Source organism: Andrena cerasifolii, chromosome 11 (genome assembly GCF_050908995.1).
Source record: "Andrena cerasifolii isolate SP2316 chromosome 11, iyAndCera1_principal, whole genome shotgun sequence".
Lineage (NCBI taxonomy): Eukaryota > Metazoa > Arthropoda > Insecta > Hymenoptera > Andrenidae > Andrena > Andrena cerasifolii.
This window is the reverse complement of record NC_135128.1, coordinates 11834337-11857139: the sequence shown is the minus strand read 5'-3', so window position 1 is coordinate 11857139 and position 22803 is coordinate 11834337. Positions and strand designations below refer to the sequence as shown.

Sequence of the window (22803 nt, the reverse complement as noted above, 5' to 3'; positions counted from 1 at the left end):
ATCCATTAGCAGTGACAGGATTAAACGCATGCTACGCCATCTCTCTTCCTCCCATTTGCCTACTTATTTTCGCAGCAAACTGGCTGCTTATTTCCCCTCGTTCAGGTTCCAGTGGGTGCATACGTCGTTCGGCGCCGCGCCGTCGTATATTAGATCGCGCCCGAATAAAAGGAACCAATGACAGTTTAACGTGGACGCAGTAACCGATAAAACTTGCCTTTACAAAAACCACTCGTTTCGTTCCGCTTGCAATGTAAGGGATCCGATAAAAGGGAGACGCTCGGTGAATTTCCTCTTGCAGCTTTCGATAAGCAGGCCGCGCTACGTCCTGGAATACAAATATCGCTTTCGAATGGAGCGTCGACGACGCGTACGTACGTCGGCATTAAGGCGAATTACTACGTGCTAAATCTCGTGGCGTTACGCTATCTTTCGTAGGCACTCCTACACCGCACACCTCCACCAAATCTCTCCCCCTATTACGAGCGGTTTTTTCCCTCGAAACGACACTTTTATTTCCTCAAAGCATTATCCCCGGTTTCTCCCTTTGCGCCGCACCGCGCCTCAGACCCTCCTTTTCCCCCTTCTCCAGCCAACCATCCCTAGAACGCGCATCCCCTGCGAAAATGGATGACAAACGACGTCTGAATCCGTAAGGAATAGAAACGGGAGGGGGTAGAACGAGCCTCCACTTGGGTAGTTACAGTGTCCTTAAGACGGTGCGATAATTAGCATTGGTGTGACATGTACGGAGGTTCGAAAGGGTAACTAGTGACACGGTAACATGTTGCTGTCGCGTGTACACTGTACACGGCCATGCAACCAGGCCAGCGATGTGCCGACTGGCGAGTTACCGCACTTTACGAACTTTGCGGCGAAAATATATGATTCCGTTGGTGGGCCAGCGCGGCCATAAAGTTTCGTCCTCATTGTTTCGAGCTGCGGAACGGCCAAGAGGCGTAGCGTGGGCGCAAGGGGTGGTGTAGCTTAAGAGCGACAGACCGCCGCACGATTCGTGGCAGACGTAAGATTAACGGCCGGTTTGCTTTGTAGTTTTATAGCCACGACTCCCTGAGCCTTCGACGTTTCGCCTGCCCGATATATCCTGTCCATCCTACCACTACTTTTTCCAATAGAGATTTATGACGTGAGAAGCCAGGAGGCTGCCTGTGGCACGGATCACGAGACTGCAACCACGAACACCAGCAGGTGTTGGATGGCGTTGGAAAGGGCTTGAGGAGAGTAGGTATCGTTGTGGTCTCTGCTTCGCCGCAAGCACGTTTTAAGTGCATAGGTATTCATTCTTCACTGGCAATGTGATGCGAGTGAAATATGGAGTTTCTTTTTAGTCAAAACGAATCCCCTTTATTTCTGTGGTAGAGTCGCAAAGTGGAATCCTCCACTTGATAGCTACGCGTCTCAACGTGCAAACTTTAAGCGATCCTGCATTCATGCCGGCACTTGTGTCCTTGTTGGCGCGCGAGAAATAATTCTGATCACGAAATTAGCTCTTTGCACATGTACAGAGTGTCGATAACGTTGGAGGGTAGTGTTTTTAGGTCGATCCTGCAGGTCCAGGCAACGAGAACGGCCGGTGTAAAGTTGTGTTCGCAAGCATTTTGTTTCTGCGCTACGTGTCCTGTTTTTCCAATGAAGAATATGCCCAGCTCTAACCGTAGACACTTCCTGGGACCAATGCTGTGTACCGAGAGCTCGAGAGTATTTTTCACCCTTTGCGAACGCTTAACCAGCGAAAAAACATCCATCAGTTTCAATTGCTTCGAAAATTTCATGCGCCCTCCCATGGTTCAAACGTAACAGGTAATGAAATGCTGAAACGTGCCAGAAACAAAACTTTCTTCCACCGTTGTAACGAACAAGGGACATTTCTGTTAACAGGTAAGGCGTCGGAAGATCGATAGACAGAATTCTGCCAACTCAGGATAGAAAAATGCCTGACTACCGTGGTTATGGGTTGGAATTCGCGAGAGGAAGGGCGCCCGTGGAAGTGAGTTACCGCTTCCCTTGCCAATTATATTTAATACAATTTTAATTATCATAGGAGAACCGTAAGTGCGGTTGCACCATTGTTCGCCGAACTAGGCCACCGTTATCGACATAACTGTAGAAGCCAATACATATAAGCTGTTACAGCGTCTAGTAATTCCGAGATGATACACGTCCCGCGATGTAATAACAGTTGCTGATAACAATAGATGCGCCAATTCCGATCGGCAAACAGTCGGTCTGCTGGGTAGCTAAGCGGAAATGACGCTTTCTTCGCAAAGCCACCAAGAAGGACAAGCACAACCCTTGTTATTGGAGGGCGCTTATACGACGTCTCGGGACCCAAGTGCGCGACCCAACGCAGTCGTCAAGATACCTCCACAGCATCCAAGTTTCTATCGAGGTGCACGCTTACGTAAACCACGAACCTACGATCTAGCCTCGGTGTATTTGCATATGATGCATTCAGAGCTGCACGCGTCCGTCCGTGTGTCCCTGGGGTATCCAACACTTTCCCCGTGTGTCTGTGTAGCATAGATACGTGCAGTTAGACGCTGGAAACAGTGCACCGGGGTAATGGATGCACTCTGCGACGCGGCCGCTGTCAGGTAGCGTTTCGATGCAAACGGTGTAACGACGCTTAAAGGCGGAAGTGTGCTTAATATCCTGAACGGACAGCGGGACGATCGAACGAGTAAAAGCAAAAGCGCCGGCGTCGTCGTCGGCGTCGCCGAGCAGTCGAACACCGTTGCTTCGCACACGCGCGAAACAAAGGGAAAGACGCGCGGAACTTCCACCATCTCGTCGGGAACTACGTCTCTAACTACGCCGGCTTAAGATCGTAAACGATTTCCACCAAGTTTCCCGGTCGTTCGAGCGTGCCCGAGAAAAATTATACTCTAACCACTCGAATCGGAAGTGGTCCTGGATGCTGAGACCGAGAAACTCGCAGAATCCTCGCACGTGTTGTCAGTCACGCTTATAATTCGAGTTGATGAGAATTCGCTCACCAAAGTCCAATCAAATTTATTAGCTACTTAGTCCCTCTGTTTCCGTGTACCCATATTATCAATAAACTTTAGTTTCCTAAATTAATTGTTCCGTGCTTTTCCTTACCATCGGTAGTACCTATGTAAAGGGGGCGAAAAGATTCATTAAGACACGAAACGGTCACTTGCTACTTCAAACATTCAAAGTTCGTGCAGTTGAAAAGGTTCTTCGTGGTTTGCATCTTACATTTCTTACACAATTACAACCTCCTAGCGATAAATAAAAACCTTTCTTACCTTCAAAAGTTCAGTAAAGTCGCAATTAAAAATCTTAATCGAAACCGAGGCATCCCTGCTAAAGTAGCCTCGCCCACTCTCAAAATAAATGCAATATTATGATACTATATCTTACCATAACATTAAAAGTAGTTAATAGGATCATCACAGAAGAATATTACCCTAATAATTCCAACTTCTATCATAACTTTTCCATAAATGCACAAGTAAAGCGTATTAAAAATATTACAATTTTGTACGGTCATTACTCTGAAACTACCCGTTGTAGTTCCATAATTCTAGCATTATTAGAAGGGGTGAAGCCTCCCCTTTTAAATGGCTTTTGTTTCACATTATTACGACCATCCGTTCCCGAGATATCGTCGTATAAAGAGGAGTGTAAGTACTTTTTTAATATTTCTCTTTCTCTCTCTCTGTCGCGGTTGCGTAATCGGACCTCTCACACCCACTGCAACACTGACCTAGTTCCCACGCATGAACCGGTCAGTGACAGTTGTCGGGTGCAGTGTTATTTGTTATTGTTTACTAATATGCAGTTCCTGGTCGAAAGTAGGTCACTGGGCCAATTCGGCCGCCACCGTCGCGTTGCCACCCCACGCGCCTTACATGCTGTACTTCAAAGGGTTATATCTCAGGAACCACCTAAGATATCGACTTCAAACAAAATGGGTTATCAAGAGGACACTTCCTGCTATCCTCTGAGCGAATCAACAATCCTAGTTTCTCGAAACTTTTGTGGTGTGCTTCGCGATAAAAGTTGACGTTGCTTTAGTACACGTAACAGATACTATTAGACCAAAAGTTAGCAGTTTAATGCATCATATGCTTCTATGAATCTGTGATAGCGTACTTGTATAACGTTTGGTCGACGCAGCCGTTTTCAATGTTACGCTGCATTACGCAGGAATGCCGTGTATCATGTCCGTGGTTCGCGACGGAAGCGCGCTCGTACGAAGCCCTGACGAGGAATTAGTAATCGAGGATCAACTCGGTAACAGTAAAGGGAAAGTGAAATTTCCCGCGACGGGGCTGTCAGAGGAAACACGGTGTAAACAGGGAAAGCTCGTCACGCTCTGACTGAAGAACACCACGTGCTCGACACGTGTGCCCGCACGCGTGCTTGTAGCGCACGCATCACGTGGTACATCCCATTGCATGAACTCGTGTTACGGATTATAAACGTCGCGTAACTCGCGCAGAAACGAAGGGCTGCGCACTCCTGCGAAGTGAAATTTGCCAGTCACGCAACATTATGACGTTGCTCGTGGGGGAGATCGTAATTGGTAGACAGACGCCGCCCTTTCTCTCCTCTTGCCGCTTATAACTTCGCGTACATGCCCTTTTTCCATCCTTATTCTCCCACGAGTGCACTCCAATTCAGAAACATTACATTCCTACGAATTTCAGAAAATGCTTCGCTGGTAATATTCCTGCACAAATTAGCTCGCAGTTGGGAACTTTAACGAGTAATTTTGGCCCCGCCTCTCGAAAATTACTGTTCGTTTGCATCGAACGGACAATTCTCTGTTAACTGAGGTTTCCAAGTGGAAATTTTCCATGACGTTTCAATTAATTAACCCTCTGTGCAATAAAGCGAGAAAAAAATTGAAGGGTAAAAAGGTCCATACAGAGAGACAGAGGGAAATTGACATAGGTACTGCCTGGAAGACGAAGGCTGGAGTCAAAGGGAAGCGGCATGTCGCTAATAAAACTGAACTAAACCCGACCCATTCAACTTTACAGGAATGATAACGGCAAGAAGGAGGAGGGTAGAAAGTACAAGCAGCGAAACGAAAAAGAAAAAGTGCATTCTTCTTCGTGGACCACAAAACTACGTACGCCGCATCAGTGTGTAAGTAGATAGCTGCAAGTACTTGGAAATAATAAGACCCCATCGCTGAAACATTGCCAATTTAGACCGATAAATTTCACAATAAAAGCTCGCTACATCTTTCTAATTTGTAAGAATTTTCTCTGTTTACGGCGACAGCCGCGTTACATTAATTCCTTCGCCCGTTTTAAATGTCGCGATAGAGATTCTATAATCACTGAGAACGTACGCAATTACTCGCGTGCGAGAACTATAGCAACTGGAAGCATTAGAATAAAAAGTTTGTCCATAATCTCGAAAGCGCAGCGAAAGATATTTCAGAGTAAAACTATCGGAGCGCCTGTTGGTGATTCAGTTGGCGGGGGGAAAAAAGTAAATCCCTCTTCCTCCTCCCCCGCTGCACTCGGAACAACCGCGGTATTTCATACAATAAAATTAAACGACTCGGCCTGTGTAGAAGCGTGTGTATCCGAGACCACGCATGCTCCTCGGAAAATTATGATAACGTTTGTCTCGGTTGGGTAAAAAGCCAAAGCAGCAGCATGCAGGCGCAAGAAGGGTGCGAGGAGGAAAGAAGGCGGATAAAGGGCAGAAAGGAGGGCGAGAACATGGCGAGAAAAAGAGGTCAGGGGTGGTGAGGAACATGAAAAATGCGAGGAAGGCGAGAAAGCTTTCTGGGCTTCGTGGGTGGAGGGCGGTTGCGGTGGCCGCACTTGTAAAGGGAAGAAATCACTCGACCGGGTTCGATCTTTTTTTTTTATTTGCCTAACGATCCGCTCACCGGCCTGCTCCTGTCCGTCAGAATGACTGAACACGATATCTCAACGTCGAAAACGGAAGCTGTCCGTCCGGTGCCGGGGAATTTTTTCGCGCCTGGGAAATTGATGCGCGACGATCAATCCGAGGAGCGATGTGCCTTTCGCGAAACTCTTATCGCGTGTCCGCTGCTCGCATTCAAATTTAAACGCGCAACGCAGAAGGCTTGACGAAGTAGTCGTAGACAGCCGAAAATGGTCCGAGCAAATCTACTTTCACCCCTGCCGGCGCAAATGCGAATCAGTTTCGACGCCGTGAAGCAGTGCGGCTGATTGGTTAAGTTGGCCGTAATTGGCCGACCTACTTGGAGGACGTAATATTTCTGGAACGTGCAGAAATTGGGCAGCCGTTGCCACGCGGAAACACAAATAAATCGCGGAAGGGCAACGTTTCGCCGAGTGATCGATGGAAATGGACTCGAAGGAGGAATTTATGAAACAGGCCGCGTTTCGCGACCGCACCAGTCGCGGCGGAAGAATGGTTGGCAATTTGACGATGGAAATTGCAACAGAACGATGCGTCCCAGTCACGCCACCAATGCCGGATAACGCTCGAAGAAACTATCACGCTCCACGAATCGTTTTTTTTCCTCCTCCTCCCCCCCCCCTCTGTCCTCCGCCCCTCCATGCTACCCCGTGCGCGTAGAATGGGCAATTTTCTCTCCTCTCGCGTTTCCACGGTTTATTGAAAAAGCTGAGCAGAAGAGGAGAGCATCAAAGTTCGCAATTTGCACCAAGTGCGAGGCTGTCGGGTTGAGCTGAAGCGGCGGCGGCAGGGAGACCGGGTCGAAAGTTCAATCTCGTCTCTGCTCGCGTTTCGACCGATATTTTGTTCCGTGCTCCCCTACTGCCTTCCCCCGATTGATTTCTGCGATCCAACTTTTATATTGTTCCGACCTCCTCCCTCGATTTCAATAAAATTAATTACGAACTACCGACTGAGACATCCGGATCGGCTGAGTTGAGCCGAGCTGAGCAGAGCTGCATCATCGCATCACCTCGCGCTACCTGACCGACGCAGCTTTTAATTAGCCAGCCACGGGAAACGAATCCGTGCACTCGGTGCATCATTGATTCCCACTGATAATAAAAGGATCGAAGGAAAATACGTTCGAACCTCCACGCGAGAGCACAATCACTCACGGATCGATTCTTTGAAGGGCAATCATTCAGCCGTGTGCCAATGATCCAGGAAAAAAGAAAGCTCAACGGTGTTTTTTTATTGGAAATTATCCAATTACTCTATAGGCTGTCGGGTAAGCTCGAATCAATCAGGGTGTTCCTCGATTAAGTTTGTGTTTGCGCGTGATCTTCTCGATTCCCTTTGTCAAGCGACGCGATTATCGGTTTCGATTAAACTTAGATTAAGATGGATGCACGTAATAGAGAGTAAATTGAAGATAAAGTAGCAGAGGCTACGCAGGGAGTACCCTTGTTTCTCTTTCCTTCGTAGGATTACTTGTTCGCGATGCAGGGAGCCATTAACGACAATTGACCCCTCAGTGTCTAATATAGATTTCACGGCCACGAAACGCGATCAACGCGCAAACACTATTGCAACAATCTCAAGGGAGTAGACTTTCATAACCTGATAGGATAACTTTCCAGCCTCCACCTATCAATTTTCAATTTTGCCACTCGCTCAAGCTAAAAATACCACCTCTCGAATTCCATGGTGCAGCAAGTATCATCTAACGGCGCTTAAAACGAAAAAAAAAAACCCCGAAGTGGAACGAAATACCAATTGGATCGGTCGTATTGTGTATGGCGGAAAATATTGACCGAGCGATGGAGTTTGTTTTACAAGCAACGCGGACTAGGTGGTTTAACAGGGATGACCGATATGTAAAATTAGTCGCGTGGCGATGACACAGGCAGGCAGAAAAAGAGAGCGTGCGTGTACTTTATTTGTGAGCCTTTGTGAGATTAGTTTCTGAAGTCCAGAAAGCGGAAGTCGCAAAACGTAAAAAAAAGCCACACGCACGGCGCCAAGTGTAACTTGCTCGTGAAAGCCGTACGGGAGGACGCGTTCCAAATAATTTATTTCTGGCAGTCGGCGCGCGAGCGCCAAAAGGAAAGCTGCTTTCGCGCAAGGATAATGCCAGACCTGGCCAAAGCGCGATGTTCATTCCTCCAATTAGTTGCGCAATGTAATTACTGCAGCTATTATTCCATTAGGATGCCTGTTGTTCGAGTAATTTGATCACAGTGCCGTCTGCATCTAATGCATTACGTCTGAAAGTGGGAAAACTAGGGAAAGCTGAGGAGCAGAAAAAATATATCATAGTTTTCTCCTGAGAAATTATTCAGTGTGTAACGAATATCTTCTTGGCCATTCAGTAGGATCTCAGAATGCAGAAGTGTACTGAATGCAGAAGTGTACTGAATGCAGAAGTGTACCGAGGAGAGATAAATTTCTACAGGGACATGTACTCGAATTGTTTCAAGTCGAATATAAAAAAGACTGGGAGCAGCTCAATGACGCGGAGCTTCGATTTAAGCGAGTCGGGAGATAGATCCTGAAGGAGCCGTGCGATGGCGGGAAGAAGCTGCCTCGATCGAGGCGCATTAGATTCGAATCGACTGAGCGTAGAAAGATTGCAAGTAGCAAAGAGACGTGTGCCTGGGATCCGTAAAAGCGACGTATCGAATAAAACGTGCTACAGAAACCAAAAATGTCTCTTGACCAGGCATTTTTCACTTTTATAAATTTTACACCGCGATAGTCTAGCGTGGCGAATGCATAAAACTAGAACAAAAAGGCCGGGGGGTTAACGCGCACGTCCGACTCGCTGCATCCTGTAGCAGTCGCAAGATGAACGAAGAAACCGTAGCAAATGCTTTCCGGAAACCCATTGGCCCGTCAGCACCAGCGTATCGAGGCGAAAAATTCTGGAGGAACAAAACTAGAGTCCGAGCGTAGAAGGGGAAAGAATAGGACGAAGCCACGGGATGCGTGGCAAGACGATTGCCGGGGGTTCAAAGCGATAAGAAAGTCGAGGAATCTGCTAGTCGGGGCAAGAAACACGCAGAAGAAAGAACAAGGGCGCGGGGAGACGCAATAAGGACGGGTCACCAGTAGGGAGAAGCAAAATGAAAAATGAAGCAAACTGCAATGGAGAGGAAAAAAAATTGCGCGCGCCTCTGTCGGAAGTCGGAATCACGCTCCCATTTTCGCCAGATGTATTTCAGTAAAATCGTATTGGGACTAATTTTAGAGGATTGTCCTAAAGATAGCGTCGCTAAGATTGCCTCCCTCGCTGAAAGCACGAGTGAAACGTAAAGCACGCACGCGACCCCAGGATAGCTGAAGAAAGCACCGCACCGCGTGGAAAGGCGCGCGTGATGAATCAACGTCCCAGATAAATCGATCGCCGAGGAAGACGCAACATGGAGTCCATTCGGATCTCGGTTCTGTCTTTAGAAGCAATTGGTGAATCGGTAAAAACGAAGGCCTCGATGACGGCAGGGGCTCGTCGAGAATCGTCTCGGGGAACATAAACAGGAAAACATTCGTTCGTTCGCAGCATCCCAGAATACGTACATACATACATAAGGCCCAGCCACGCATGCCTCTACATTCTATACTCTATACGGTGGAACACGTCCGCCCACGCGTGCACACAACACACGCATTGTGTGTAAACGCGAGACACCTCTAAATCACGGCGTCAGAGTCGAATTAACAGTCCACAGCCCCTGGCGTGGACCGTGACGTTTACAAACCCCCAAACCCCTCGCGCCAACCCGCCAATCTACCATTTTATCTAATCGATTTCACTTTTTCGTCCGCTTTTCGTTCCCTGAATACGTGCCGAAATAATTTGCATCGGTTCAGCGGATGAGATGCCGAGGAAAATCAACATAGAAATTGAATTCAAGCCGAAAGAACTTAATTCCACGCCAACGCACAGTGGTCTGTCCAATAACAATCTAGCGGAAGAAAAGGCGCAGGTCGTACATACATGATCAGTTAGGTGGAAAAGTTTATTATTTGTTTGAAAAACACCATTCGCATTGTTTTACAACCCTTAAAAGTTAAAAGTCAGCCTCCAAGGGTTTTTTGAAACCAAAATTCGTATTCTGGGGTTTCTTAAACTGTAGAAAGCGAATATAAACTGTGTTTTGTAAAGAAAAATTGTTTACAACCACGTTATTTAGAATGAATTACACATTTTTAACTCCTAACATCACCATTTTTGAAGATAAAATTATTTTAATTATGTATAAAAATTGTGTAGATTTGCAAATATTTGCAGCTATAACTTGTGAATATGTACTCTATATTACTCTATAAAGCAAATAGAACAAAACAGCACAAACATTTTCAGGTTCCATGAGGTTCCTGGGTATCTAGAGCTTTTCCAACGAAAGCCATTGAAAAAATTCCATCATTTATATGATTATATTTTAATTTTGTTCGTTGGAAATTAAAATACTCATGGCTGAAGCTTGATTTACTACTTACTTGTACTCCTGCAATCCATTATTCAAAATACTGGCAATTTAAATCGCGATACAATTGAGTACTTCTTATATATAGCTGATACTGATGAAATCTACTTTTATGAAATACGCATAAAGTTGCAAACCTACCATGTCATTCCAACATCTCTGACGCAGTAGCTTGTGGTATGACGAAGATTCATTCATTTTGGATGGTCATGATTTTGGACTTTTGTCCCGCTGGACCATCGATACAGACCACTGTGCAACGCGTCGACGTATCGTCTTTTCAACAATTTCGATATTCTACATATGTCTGTACCTATAGATACAGCGACAAGGTAGATCAATGTCCACACATCTAACACTCGTGGCCCGAATTCGATTTGCCCGGATGTTGCGGGATACGGCTGGATTACCGGATGTGTCGAATATCATGCTATAATTTCGTCGACCCTGTTTGTCAGGTGATTGTCATGGTACTGGTGCGCTGTTTGAGGATGTAGCGAACGTATCCCAAGATGAAGGGGATGCTACGGGGGATTAGCGGGTTGGTATTAATTGCGAGTGTGGTCGAGTACCTATTATTAAAGCAAAAAGAATTAAAGGGATGAAATGAAGCGTGGATGATTGTACGAGGAAATTAATGCTGCGATAGGGGCTTTTGCGCGTTATCAGCAGGAACGAATTTTTCCAATCTTCTAACACGCATTTTTGCAATGGCACGGAACATACGTGGATCGTTATTACGACCGCGAAAATTCATTTTAATTGGGCGAACGATCGTGAAACTCGATAGTGAGACCGATAGGCATACGTGTTTCATTTTATGGTACGTAATCCGCAGCGGGGACACGTGTAGAAAGAATTGATTGAACGGAAATGGAAGCAAAGCGGAGCCGCGCTGCGCCCGCGGTTGGTCCAGGATAAAATGTTTTCCCGCTGCGCAAAGAATATTTTTCAACGGTGACGGTAATGACATTGTCTTTTATTTATGTCGCGGAAAAGCGCGAAGGTACGTGTGTCATGCATAGAAATTAAATTTGCCAATTTTTATTCACCGCCCACAGATAAATTAAATATGGAAATAGTCAACGACCAGCTGGGGAAAAATTTGAACAATCCTTTGTCGATGCCATTCTCGATACTTCCATGTTTTTATGGAAATATTTATACAATTCAAAATATCGCGTATCGTAGGACGTGACAAACAAAACGATTAATGCAAAGCTGCATCGTGTCAAAACAACCCCCTGTTCTTAATATACACGAGTGCAGAAACGAAAAACAACCCGTGGAAAATTATAAAAAAGTAATTTCCCCTAAAATGAATATGCACCGCACCGCGTTTGTCTCATCACGCTGATATCAGGAATACCCTTCATCGTGGCGAAATAACGTCATCTATTAGCCTTTTAACTCTTTTGTCATCCGGGGCCATTAATTACATGCACCGTGCTGAAAATTTCCGGGTTGCTTTAATTACCTTGTCATCAAGACGCTCGTTAATTTGAATTTTTACTGCCATATTAGTCGAAATATCCTTCACTAAGCTTCGTTCTTTGGTTCTCGGCTTTTTATCCCCGGAAGGTTGCTATCCACTTTTTGCTAGGGTAAAACAACAATTTATGTATTATATAATGACTCGAATTTAACAAACGTACACCGGTGTGCTCCGTTTCTTCGACGCCCAGCTGCAGGTTCTGAAAAAGGGCCATTTATCTTGCGAGTCGTTAATGCGAGAAAAATTCGGTGGGTCGAGCGCTCGCTGGAAAGAAAGTCCTCCCGCTTAGACAAGGGTAAAAAATAAGGCTACCGACGCGACGGTTCGTTCTCTTGAAAAAGTCCCGTATTGGCCGGGAATCGGCGTTCAGATCTCGTGTAAATCCGTGAAACCATAACGGACCGGTGAACGCGAACTCCACTCAAGTTTAGTTGGCACTTGGAACTCCGGCGAACGGTTTCTAACTACCTGAACGAGAAATCCTGGCCATGCAATCGCCTCCAAGGTGAAATTCAGCAGGGAAGAAGCTTCTACATGCTACCACCCAAAAGATTCTCGTCTTCGACTAATCCTATGGTTTTTACTTGGCAATTGTAAGCGGTTAAGAGGTCCACGTCGAACCAGAATGTGATCCATTAGGATATTACGTGATTTTAATACGCTCTTGATCACTTTACGGAGTCAGCCCGACAGGAAATTGCACCGAGATAAAATAACAACGGGACGAAGGTGCTTCGTTTAGTACAACTTAATTCAACGTGCAAATGAAAGGAGCGACAAGAGACACGGCGAGTACTACGTTTCTGCAGTATTTTCTTTGAATTCAGCTTCGTGGCAGGGTTGAAACGATATCTCGAAATCGCTGAGCCATGTGATCGTTCGGGTGAAGAGGATTTTTTCCAATTTGAAAGTTTGCTGAAAGTCTCCAAAAGTTCCTGTCTTTCCTCGTATCCGTTTGCGGGTAATACTTTGCAGGATGTCTCTATTTCGGACAGACGTATCGATTCCAAAGGAATTCTAGGATAAAGTAGCTGTCTAGTGCATAGCAATTAATTTGGAAGACACGGGCCATGGAATTGCTGGTGAATCCGTCCGCTTTAAGAACAATGCAGAAGCTCCGTACAACGCGCGAAAACGTGCCAGAAATTAACATGCGCCGAAACGAGCAACAAGTAAACACCCCTGCTCTTCTTGAAAGAACGCCGACGACAGTGCTACTCTCCTCGGCGCGTATTTTATTCCGGGACAATCGAGTGGAGTCGTTTAACCGCTCCCGCCGCGCTGCCCGCGGAGAAGATTGCGAAATGGGCCGCGGCTGGTCGGCTAGTCGGCTGGTCGACTGGACGGTCGGTCACCCGGATTCTCGAGTGCAATCCGAAACGTTCTGGACGACTTCTAATTAGAGCGGCTCATCCGTCTGTCCCCGAGATATCGTCGCGGGAATTTTCGCTTCTCGTCGACGGCGATGGGACGCACGGCGGACGGATGAGAGGGCCGATGAGGACCCGAGAGAGAACGCAGAAAGAGACGAGAAAGAGCAGTGAATCATTTCATGAGCATAAATTAGCGCCCCGTCGCAACGCCGGTTAATTAATTAAGGTAAATTGTCCTAAGCGTAAGTAACTGCCGGCGCCTGGGTCATCCTCTTCTCTCTCTTACTCGTCCTTTTCCTGGTATCCAGGACTCCTCCTCGAGGAGTCTGGCTGCGAGATGAGTTTCCGGAAGACCAGCTCATTCCACTGCGGTTTGTTCTCGCCGTTTGACACACCCCTTCGAGCATTGTCCTTCAGGGGAGTAGGGTGAAGCGTATCTTTCCGTATCGCCTAACCGAGACGAAGAAACAAACGCTGGAGATTTATTAGAAGGATCTTCCGCTCGGTTGGCCACCTTCGTTTTCCATGCTATTTCGCAGCTTGTCAATAGAATGTGCCAACCAGTTCAATCTCAACGGATCGCGAAGCAATTTCATCCATTTGACGCTGTATCGATTTAAGTACTATTTCCTTCGCGTTCAGTCCTGTTAGCCTAAATATTTAAAGTGTTCGTTCTGGATGTCATTTTCCACGTTGATTCGATGAATGGAAACGCGAATTACTTAGTTCCATGCATCTGAATATTTCGATATTTTACGCGTACCTATGTACTTCTTCCTACTCCTATTTATAGGAACGCGTGTGAATGTTTCAAAAGCTTTTACATATCCTGTGATACTTTGGGGCATGTTGATTGGAACGAATGCTTCCATTCAGAAAAATGTTCAATTAATCCGACGGGTCTGAATATTTCAGCATTTCGTACCGACCTGCGCCATGTCGTTTTTAGCTGCACAAAGGTTCATTAGATTTTCCTATTGTCCGCGTTGCAATAGCAACGGCAATTATTGAACAAACGCTTCAAGCTGTCAGTAACGAATCGAAACAATCACGCAGAATGTATCCGATCGTTGCCGGTTATTTTTCGATCGAGAAATTGGCCGAGGGCCACCATTGAAATTTGCATATCGTTATAGGCAATTACAATTTTATAAAATCGACGCTCGCTGAAACTCGATTCCCCGTGCAAACCGATGTAAATCCTTGTGACGATCCATGAAATTATGCTCGCGATTTAATGTGCTAGTCTGTAATTATGCACGCTGGAAATTATCCTTTAACGCTCGCTTTGTAAATGAACACGTGTGCCGCGACAAAGAATAAACATTACAATTCAGCTCCGTCGAACTGTGGCCGTTCATTTGTAGCATTAAATTGCGCCACGACCAACTATGCCATGTTAAAAGCCATAAACGAATAAAAACAAGGAGAAGTACAGGGAAAAAGAGAGCTTAAGTAGATTGTAAGCTCGCAACGCAAAGAACGCGTGCATGCGTTACACGTTGACGAACCGAGAGTTGCCAACAGGCAGCCACGGTAATTGCTTCTCCACCCACACTAACTCTATACACAGCTATGCACCATTTTTGCGTAGGTCTTTTTGATTTTCTCAGTGCCTTGGGAAATTGGTATTGTCTTCAAAAATCGAGCACTTGTTAATGCACGGATTCTGCATTCTTACTTGAAAGGGAATTAAGGTATTCTTTAATGACCAGTTCCCTGGGAGTCAAGTTTACACGCAAGAATTGATTAATCACTCTATGTACCTATGCAAAGTGCATATCCAAGGTGTCACTAATGCCCGAGGTACTTGCACGTGTATTTTACTTGTGCTCGAATTTACCGCCGTAGCGCATTAAATTTAGAGAGAAGTTTTTCCGGACGACCGACGAAAAATTAAACGGGTAGCGAGGCAAAAGTTCTCACCGAACTAATTTCCCTAAACTGACATGGATAAGAGTTCGTGAACGTGTTACATTATTTACGTATAAATAGTTTTAGGTGTGTCACGGTTGAAGGAGCGGCAAAAGAGCGTCGGATTTTTCTGAATTTTAAACGATGCCACCCTGAACTTCGCGCGGACATTATTTAACTTGTAAATTTATCAATTTACATTTTCTCCGCGAATTCACTCGGTTAAGTAAAACTTGTGACTGCAGCGAGGACAGTATTTGTTCCTGTTGGGGCAACCAGCTTTCTGAACGAGTGACTGGCATGTTGCGATGTCAAAAGACTTCCCCTAGTTGTGCGATTATTTGTGCAAGTTAGCCTCGAACACTGCTCCAGCTCAACGTCGGCGTCCTCGTTTGAGAACGGTGAAACCCGGTTTAGAAGCAACTGTTTATGCAGCTAAAGTCAGATGTTTAGTTCGCAAGCTAGCTCGAGCGTGGTACTCGACTCACAAAACCAATTAACACCGCCTACGTTAAACGATATCGCGAAACATTCCAGATAGATACCTACGTTGATCATTGTTGTTGCACCTATGCTTTGCTGGAAAATATCGTTTTTCCGTGAATCTGTCGACAGCGATAGTGGGATTTTTTAACGGTAATCAACTATTTGCGCGCTGTAATATTAAAGGAAGAAGCGTCGAAAATTTTGGGCGCCCAGATGGAAAAAAAGGGAGGTAGGGTAGCTTTTGGTCAGACCAAGTTCCGATTTAATTAAAACTGTACAAGCTCGCCCTGGCCGTGATTACGGGGCCCGCTACGCGAACGATTTTAATTCGATTTTATCTTTTAATTGTGCCGCGCGATACATAGAAGAAGTCAAATTAGGTCGTTCACGAATGTACGCGAACGGGGCGCGAACAGCCGTCGAAAAAAATTGTCCTCCATGTTTTCCCTGACACAGATTTAACGGAAGCACTTATGCAGCCTGGCACATTCCGAATTGCTGAAGCTGTACGAACACGTTTGGAAGCGTGTGCCGACTTTTATGGCAACACGTGCGTGTCGTAAAGCGAGTGTTTCCTCGAAAAAACATGAAAACGAAGACAAACACGCGGTCTTATTTCCAAGATAAATTCACCTCTGAAGCATATTCCTCATAGATAGTCCTCCAGTTTTTTTTTTCCACAGGAAAATATGCTGTAAATGGGAACACGGGGCAAGAATATCGAAGTAATTTAACCCTCGGCAATTAGATTGCTGCCGGATGAGATTATTGTAATTGCAATTGAGTTCCTACGAACCCGGAGTGTTCATCAACGAACAGCGTCTGTTGTTAAAAGAGACAATACCTCAAGGGACAAAGCGTGACGTATTTCAGCAAAAATGTAATTTCACGGTCGGTCGCTCGATTAAATTGTCAAAATTATAACAAAGCGACAGGGTTAGAACGTCGAGGATCCAGGACAGAGTGGCGGGAAACAGAATGACGTCCGCGTAATAGGATACAGTAACAGGAATTTAACTCTCCTTTACGAACCCTCGGCCAGGATGGCGTAGAGAATTATGAGAATTACGAGAATTACGGAGTAATTGTTAATACGAGTTGCAATTTCTGCCAGAGCCGGCATGCGTCGCGCTCAAATTCCCTTGTACGCTTTATTCGTTCTTATTCCTTCGCCGAAACGTATTGGAGAACCACGTTACGGATTCGTCGATGAAAATGTTGGCGGGCATACCTTCGCGCAGGGTCTATTTTTAAAAGAAGAATCCCTTGTATTGTTCCGTGACGCGAAAACAGATCCGACCACCGTCCAAACTTCGATTCGACGACAAACTGGTCAAAGCGCGCGCCGACGAGCTTTCGAATGATCGGCCCGTGTCTCGTTAACGTATCCGTGTTCTATCGAATTCAGCAGATCGGGTATGATGTTGATTAAAATTCTCTACCTTAATTATCCAACGATAAATTGGGACGCGAAAGGCAGTTAATCGACAACGAATGGAATTTGAATGATTGCAATCCGACAGAAAAGTATTACACGTTCCGCTGGACCTCCGTTCGATTCGATTCGATTCGATCGATGGAATGTTGGTACTCTTTGAAGTAGCATATTTGTTGAAATACATACTTAGAGAAACAAAGTGCAATTTACATCCTGGAGCCTGTGAATTCTATTTACCCTTTCTTTGCTGTGGCGTTACGCACGGAAACAGATTCTATTTCACGAGAAAGACATGTTTGTCGTTCTAAAATTGACGCATCACGAATGACGGAGAGCTAAAGGAGTTGAAGAAACGGAAACGGAGACGACGACGACGACGACGACGACGCCTGGGCGACCGGCGAAGATTTGTGGGGAAAGTTTGGCAAAATTGAGATCGCGGGTAGCTTGATGAGCGTATCATGATTTATGCGATTCATTTCTCAGGTGGGATTGTCGGAGTTCATATCGAGGAACAAATGCGGAGAACTTTCCACAGTTTCCGCGTCAAAGAATCGCCGTGTCGTCGCTGCGTTCTCTTTCGCCGTTAACAAAAGAACCGGATATTACGATTCACTGGATTTAGTCGCAGCATCTCTCTGGTAGGCAGGTGCATATTTCGAGGAGCACTATTTATACAGTCACTGGCACAAAAATAAAGAGATATTAAAGCCCGAAGTATATATTCAATGCTTCGTGGTTAATTCGCCGTATGAAAACTGTGGGGAAACGTTGAAAGGTTTGCGTCACTGGCACAGCGAAGCTCTAATAAACCCAATGAAGATAATGAAAAGACGTATTAAATTCCCGATACCATTATACATGACGGAATATTAAAAATTATTGATCGGGACGGGCGTTTCGAAGCATTTTAAATGAGTTTGATCGAGCTAACGCTACGTCTAATAAGCTTTGGAGCGAAAGGTGGAAAAATTCACTGGCTCCTCTGCTGGTCCATCCAAATTTCGTGGTGACCTGCGGTGGTCGACTAAAGAAGAGAGAGAGACAGAGGGAGAGAGAAAGGTAGGTGAGGATGAAATACCAACCGGAGAAAATCGTGGCAGGCAGCAAGGCGCAGATGCCCAAATACACCAGCAACACTGTCCAACTGTGACACGGCTTCTGGCACAAGCCCAGCTTTTTCTCGCACGGTAGGCCACCGATTCTTGGCCCCTTCATCGTGCCTCGTGCCGCATAGTTTTCTCTTCGGCCACGTAAACGCGAACGTTACACCCAGATCGAGAAGAACCCGGCAACTTTAATAATCCCTCCTCGAGCAGCTTCCTTCCTTGTTCCTTCCTTGCTTCCTTCCCTTCTTCCTTCCCTTCTTCCGTGCCGCGGCCTGCTCGCGTGTGACGCCGGATTTCGTAACGATCTCGATGCCACGGAACTTTCCAGCGTTAACATTCCACTCCCGAAGTTGGGCAGACTCGCTGATCTTGTTAGTTCATCGTGGACACTGACTCGACCAACACTTTACGGTTTACGCAGTGTCGTTGCCACGGTTGGCCAATCTTTTCACTTGTGTCACTTGTGTAGCTCGGTCTGGTTTATTTACGGTAACCATAGTGGCACAGTTTGTACCCAGAGAAACGATAGGAGATAAGCGAGAAGTCGGATAAGACCAGGAGGTCCGATACGTGTGTTAGCGCGCGACGTTTTTCCTACGGGCCTGGCTGAGAAAGTAGCACGCGATAAGACCTCATTTACCTAAGGATGCGCTTGCAGGCGAAAGCTCCGGGATATAGTCTCGAGAATCCTGCAGCTTCCTTCGGCGAACTTCTCCTAGCAGGACGACGCGCAGCTATTCTCGGAGTAATAATTTTTAACTGCATTTTTATCTCTTAATAACGTGCTGCCGTTACGCTGGTCGTTACCGCGGTGCATCGCGATGTCTCGACGAGATCGAGCGGTGGTACGAGGATTTAGCCTTTAGCCGAGGCTTCTGAAAAATGCCGAATCGTTGGAGGGCTCGTCGCAGTCAAATCGTTCGCGGATCATGGGGGGGATTTCTACTTTTCAGGATACTTTTCGGGGTACTTTTCCAGCGAGGGTGAAATACAGCAGCGGGACGTTTTAATATAAACCCCGAGGCGCTGCGAGCTTGCGCACAGAGAAAGGTTTGAATTTAATTTACGACAAATATTGCGAAGTTAATTGAAACTAAACGTCTGTCGCGCAAATTAAACGATAATATTGCGAAAGTGAACGGGGCAGGGAGTTTTTACGCTAATAATTTGTTAGGAAAGATCACGCGCCAAGCTCGTCGGGTTGAAAAAATTTCGCAGCGGCACCCTGGCGAAGTTGACGTTCACTCCACCTAGCGGCCCTTTCAAATTTATCAAACAGAGACATTTAGCTGCCCACCGAAAAGCGTACTCGAGTTCAAACTGAATAATTGATCAACGTCGAGCACCGAACGTCGAAACGAGGAGCTGAACTGTACAAGCGAAATTCAATTTACCATCTGGATGCAGTGTTTTCTCACGGTTTACGCTCTCCTAATATTTATTTCAGGGCCTCAACCGAAAAATTACACTGTCACAGTTTGAACACGCGCTAGACAGTGTCGCGGGACATCGGGGGATCAATTTTTAAAACGTGCCTTGAAACCGGCATGCTGCGCGGCGAGAAGGGTCGCGGCCAGGAACAATGACAATGCTGACGCGAGTCAACCAGCCAGCCAGCCAGTCGCAAATTATCCCTCCGAGGTATTATTAATTAATGGGCTTGTTAAGTCGCGTCGCGCGGGTCACGACGAGGTATATACCTACGAGTAGGCGAAGGTGGACACTGTCTAGAAGGGTTGTGCACGGTTCGCAATCTGCGCGAAACGCTTTTAACGAACAGACGTGACTGGACTTCCTTGCACAGTAGGTAATAGCAGCACGGTGGTCAACGCGTGGAACCAAAGTCATAAACCAAATTCGAGGTGAATTCGACAAAACGCTCGAGACGAAACTTTAACGCAGCTTGGGAAGAAAAATTGTGCCAGTTTCCCGTTCGAAATTTAGGGTTGCGTTTGAAACGTACGATGGGGTAGTTGGGGATGTCCGAAGACGGGAGAAGGGTGGGAATTACGCGTTGCACAGGTGCACAGGCAGGGCATAAAGCTGAGGAACACGTAAATCTCACCGATGTGTGTGGGGGACCTGGGAGCGCGAGCATCGGCGTCGTGGATGTCGTCCGGGCCGGGCGTATTCTCGCGTGCACGTAGGTGTACGACGCGCGAGTTACGACCTCGCTGGGACTAACGAAATTTTCAAGAGTCGCCGAATTAAAATTCAAACGCTTATACACCGCCAACGCTGTCCTCTCCTGCTCTCACCGGGGACCGAGGAAATAAGTCGAAGGGAAGACTAATGTTTCCGCGTAAATTCGCGTGGCTAAATTTTAATCCCTCCAGCATTTTCTTCTCGAGAATCCCCGACCTCTCCGTGTAAGCGCATTTCTACGACCGTCTGAAACGTATTTCTCATCTAGAATTATAGGTACATACTCTCGCCGCATTGAACCCCGCGTGTTTTGTAATTCCCCCACAGACGAGAATATCGGTACTATCAAGCGGACACGAAAAACCGATATTCCGCGTTCGCTACTGGCCGCCACACGCTTTCCACTTTAACGGCAGCGTTATCGGCACGTTATAAAAACCAAGAGAAAGTGGGATGACAGGAGATCGCTCCACGCATACTTGTTTATCGTCGCGGGTTAACGCCGCGCTTAAAACCGAAAGTACACGGGCCACTTAACAATATGCTTTGCCACTTGCCACAAGCTTGCGAGCGCGGGCGTTTGCTTTCACACGCGCGGCCTTTTGGTATTAGAATAAACGTCGCTCCACGGAAGCGCGTTGAAAAAGACCCTCGAGAAACAAGCGGGCCCTCTATTCCGCGAACTGGCATCTATTCGAGCGACCACTCGTCACGAGCTGTCAAATTTCTCAACATCTCCCGCGTACTATTCATAGCAAGTTCCGTCTGCCTGCATCCTCCCTTATCGGCCCTCTCCTTTCCTTCGAGGCTCCTTTAATTCTTCGCACACCCTCGCCCTCGAATGGAGAGAGCGAGGGTAAAGCCCTTCCGTCCGGGCGTACACATAATTACCAAAGTTAATTAGGGTGTTGGAGATGAAAGAGAGTGGGAACGAGAGCTGGATGAAGGCAGAGACACGTTTAAGGATGTATTAGCGAGCGGAAGGAGAGCGAGACGGCGTTAAAACCTTGTTAAACACTCGTGACCGTGCACCCCAAAAAATCAGAAGAGTTTCCCTTGATTTTCGCCTGTTCGTCGTTTTGGTTTCAGCAGAATGGTATCGCACAGCATTTGCATTCGCAGCGTTGGAACAATCGATTGGATTGATGAGGAAACGATGGAAAAGCGGCTGAATCGAAATTTCCGCGCTCCCGAAACAAACACGTTAATTCAACGAATTTCAGATTCAAATTACGGGAATGATACTTGTGGAAAACACGCGGCGTGCAAAGGCAAGCGAATATCATCGAAGTTGTTGCACTTTGCGGGTCGTTTGTTGTTACCGTTTAAAAAAAAAAAAGAGGGATGTATGCAAAACGTTCGACCGAGCGTGTAAATATCACTCTTATCCGCGACTCGCAATTTTTTATTTCGATGCAAACGTGTTTGCTCAAACAACGACTGTTGCATCGCTCGGCAACACCCTCCCCGCCATCGGTAGTATTCCCCTGACTCCCTTGTCTGGCCACCCCCGAACCCCGGCTCGTCGCTCCTCTGTACCGCACCGAGCCCTCTCCCCCGCGGCTCTCTCGTGCACTTCTGCAATTGGTTTTTCGTGTTCGGCCACTTCGGCGTCCTCGAAATCCTAATTTCACGTTTTTCATTTCGCGTCCCGCTTCTCGCTTCGGTGTCCTGTGAAAATCAACCCCGTCATCCTACAGAACGAAAGTCCCTTTAATGCGATATCCGATGGACGATCTTTTTTTCCGTGACCGGCGCGGCGGATCAGAGAAATGGAATTATTTAAAACTTCCCACTGCTGGTACCGTAACGTAGCATCGATACGCGGTCAAAGAAAGAAAAAAAAAAAAAAACGGGGATGGTAACCGGCGGAAGCCGATTTATTAAAATCTTTCCACCCGACGCGCGCGAACACAGATTCACTAAATTAAGTCACTAAACTCACAGAGGAACGGAGAGGCGGCACAATTATCGATCACCGATGCCACGCGATAGCACCCTTTCGCGCACACGGTGCCACTGGGTCGATTCCAGAGAATCAATCGGAGTACGATCGAAAGAGGCGTCCCGGCACGCGTGATACCGGCAAGGGCGTGTAAGACATACTAAATCCTGGTAGCATGTCCGCAGCCAGCCGGGCCCCCCCCCCCCACCCCCTCTAACAATAAACTTAGGTGAGAGACGAGAAACGAACACAAGGACGAACACAAGCACGAACGTAAACACGCGAGCGGTCTACCGCGCCCGTGACAAAGCTGTGCTCGTACGCACGGCATGAGCCAAACTAGCAATGCGTGAATCCATGCAACCGGGACGAACCAGCCGAGCTTTTACACCGTGTATCCCACAGGATCGCGTTTGTGGGAGTGTCTGCCAAGACTGCTGCCGTGCCGAAGAAGCCATCCGCCGATCATCCGGTCTCGTTTATTGGGCATTAAGCGCGTCGGTG

General features: G+C 46.7%; 1 protein-coding gene across 4 annotated transcripts in view; it reads right to left on the bottom strand.

The window, feature by feature from the left end:
* LOC143374698 (zwei Ig domain protein zig-8) overlaps positions 1–22459 on the bottom strand; it is a 74138-nt gene extending 51679 nt beyond the window's left edge. The window contains exons 1-2 of one of the 4 annotated variants that reach the window (XM_076823040.1): positions 22296–22459; positions 18186–19081 (exon numbers count right to left, since the gene is read on the bottom strand). In XM_076823040.1, the coding sequence (XP_076679155.1) occupies positions 18186–18318 (133 nt within the window). In that variant the 5' untranslated portion in view covers positions 18319–19081; positions 22296–22459. Of the gene's footprint in view, positions 1–18185; positions 19625–22295 lie in introns of those variants that run through there. The other 3 variants (XM_076823039.1, XM_076823041.1, XM_076823042.1) reach the window with 3 other exon arrangements.
* Between the last annotated feature and the right edge of the window lie 344 nt (positions 22460–22803).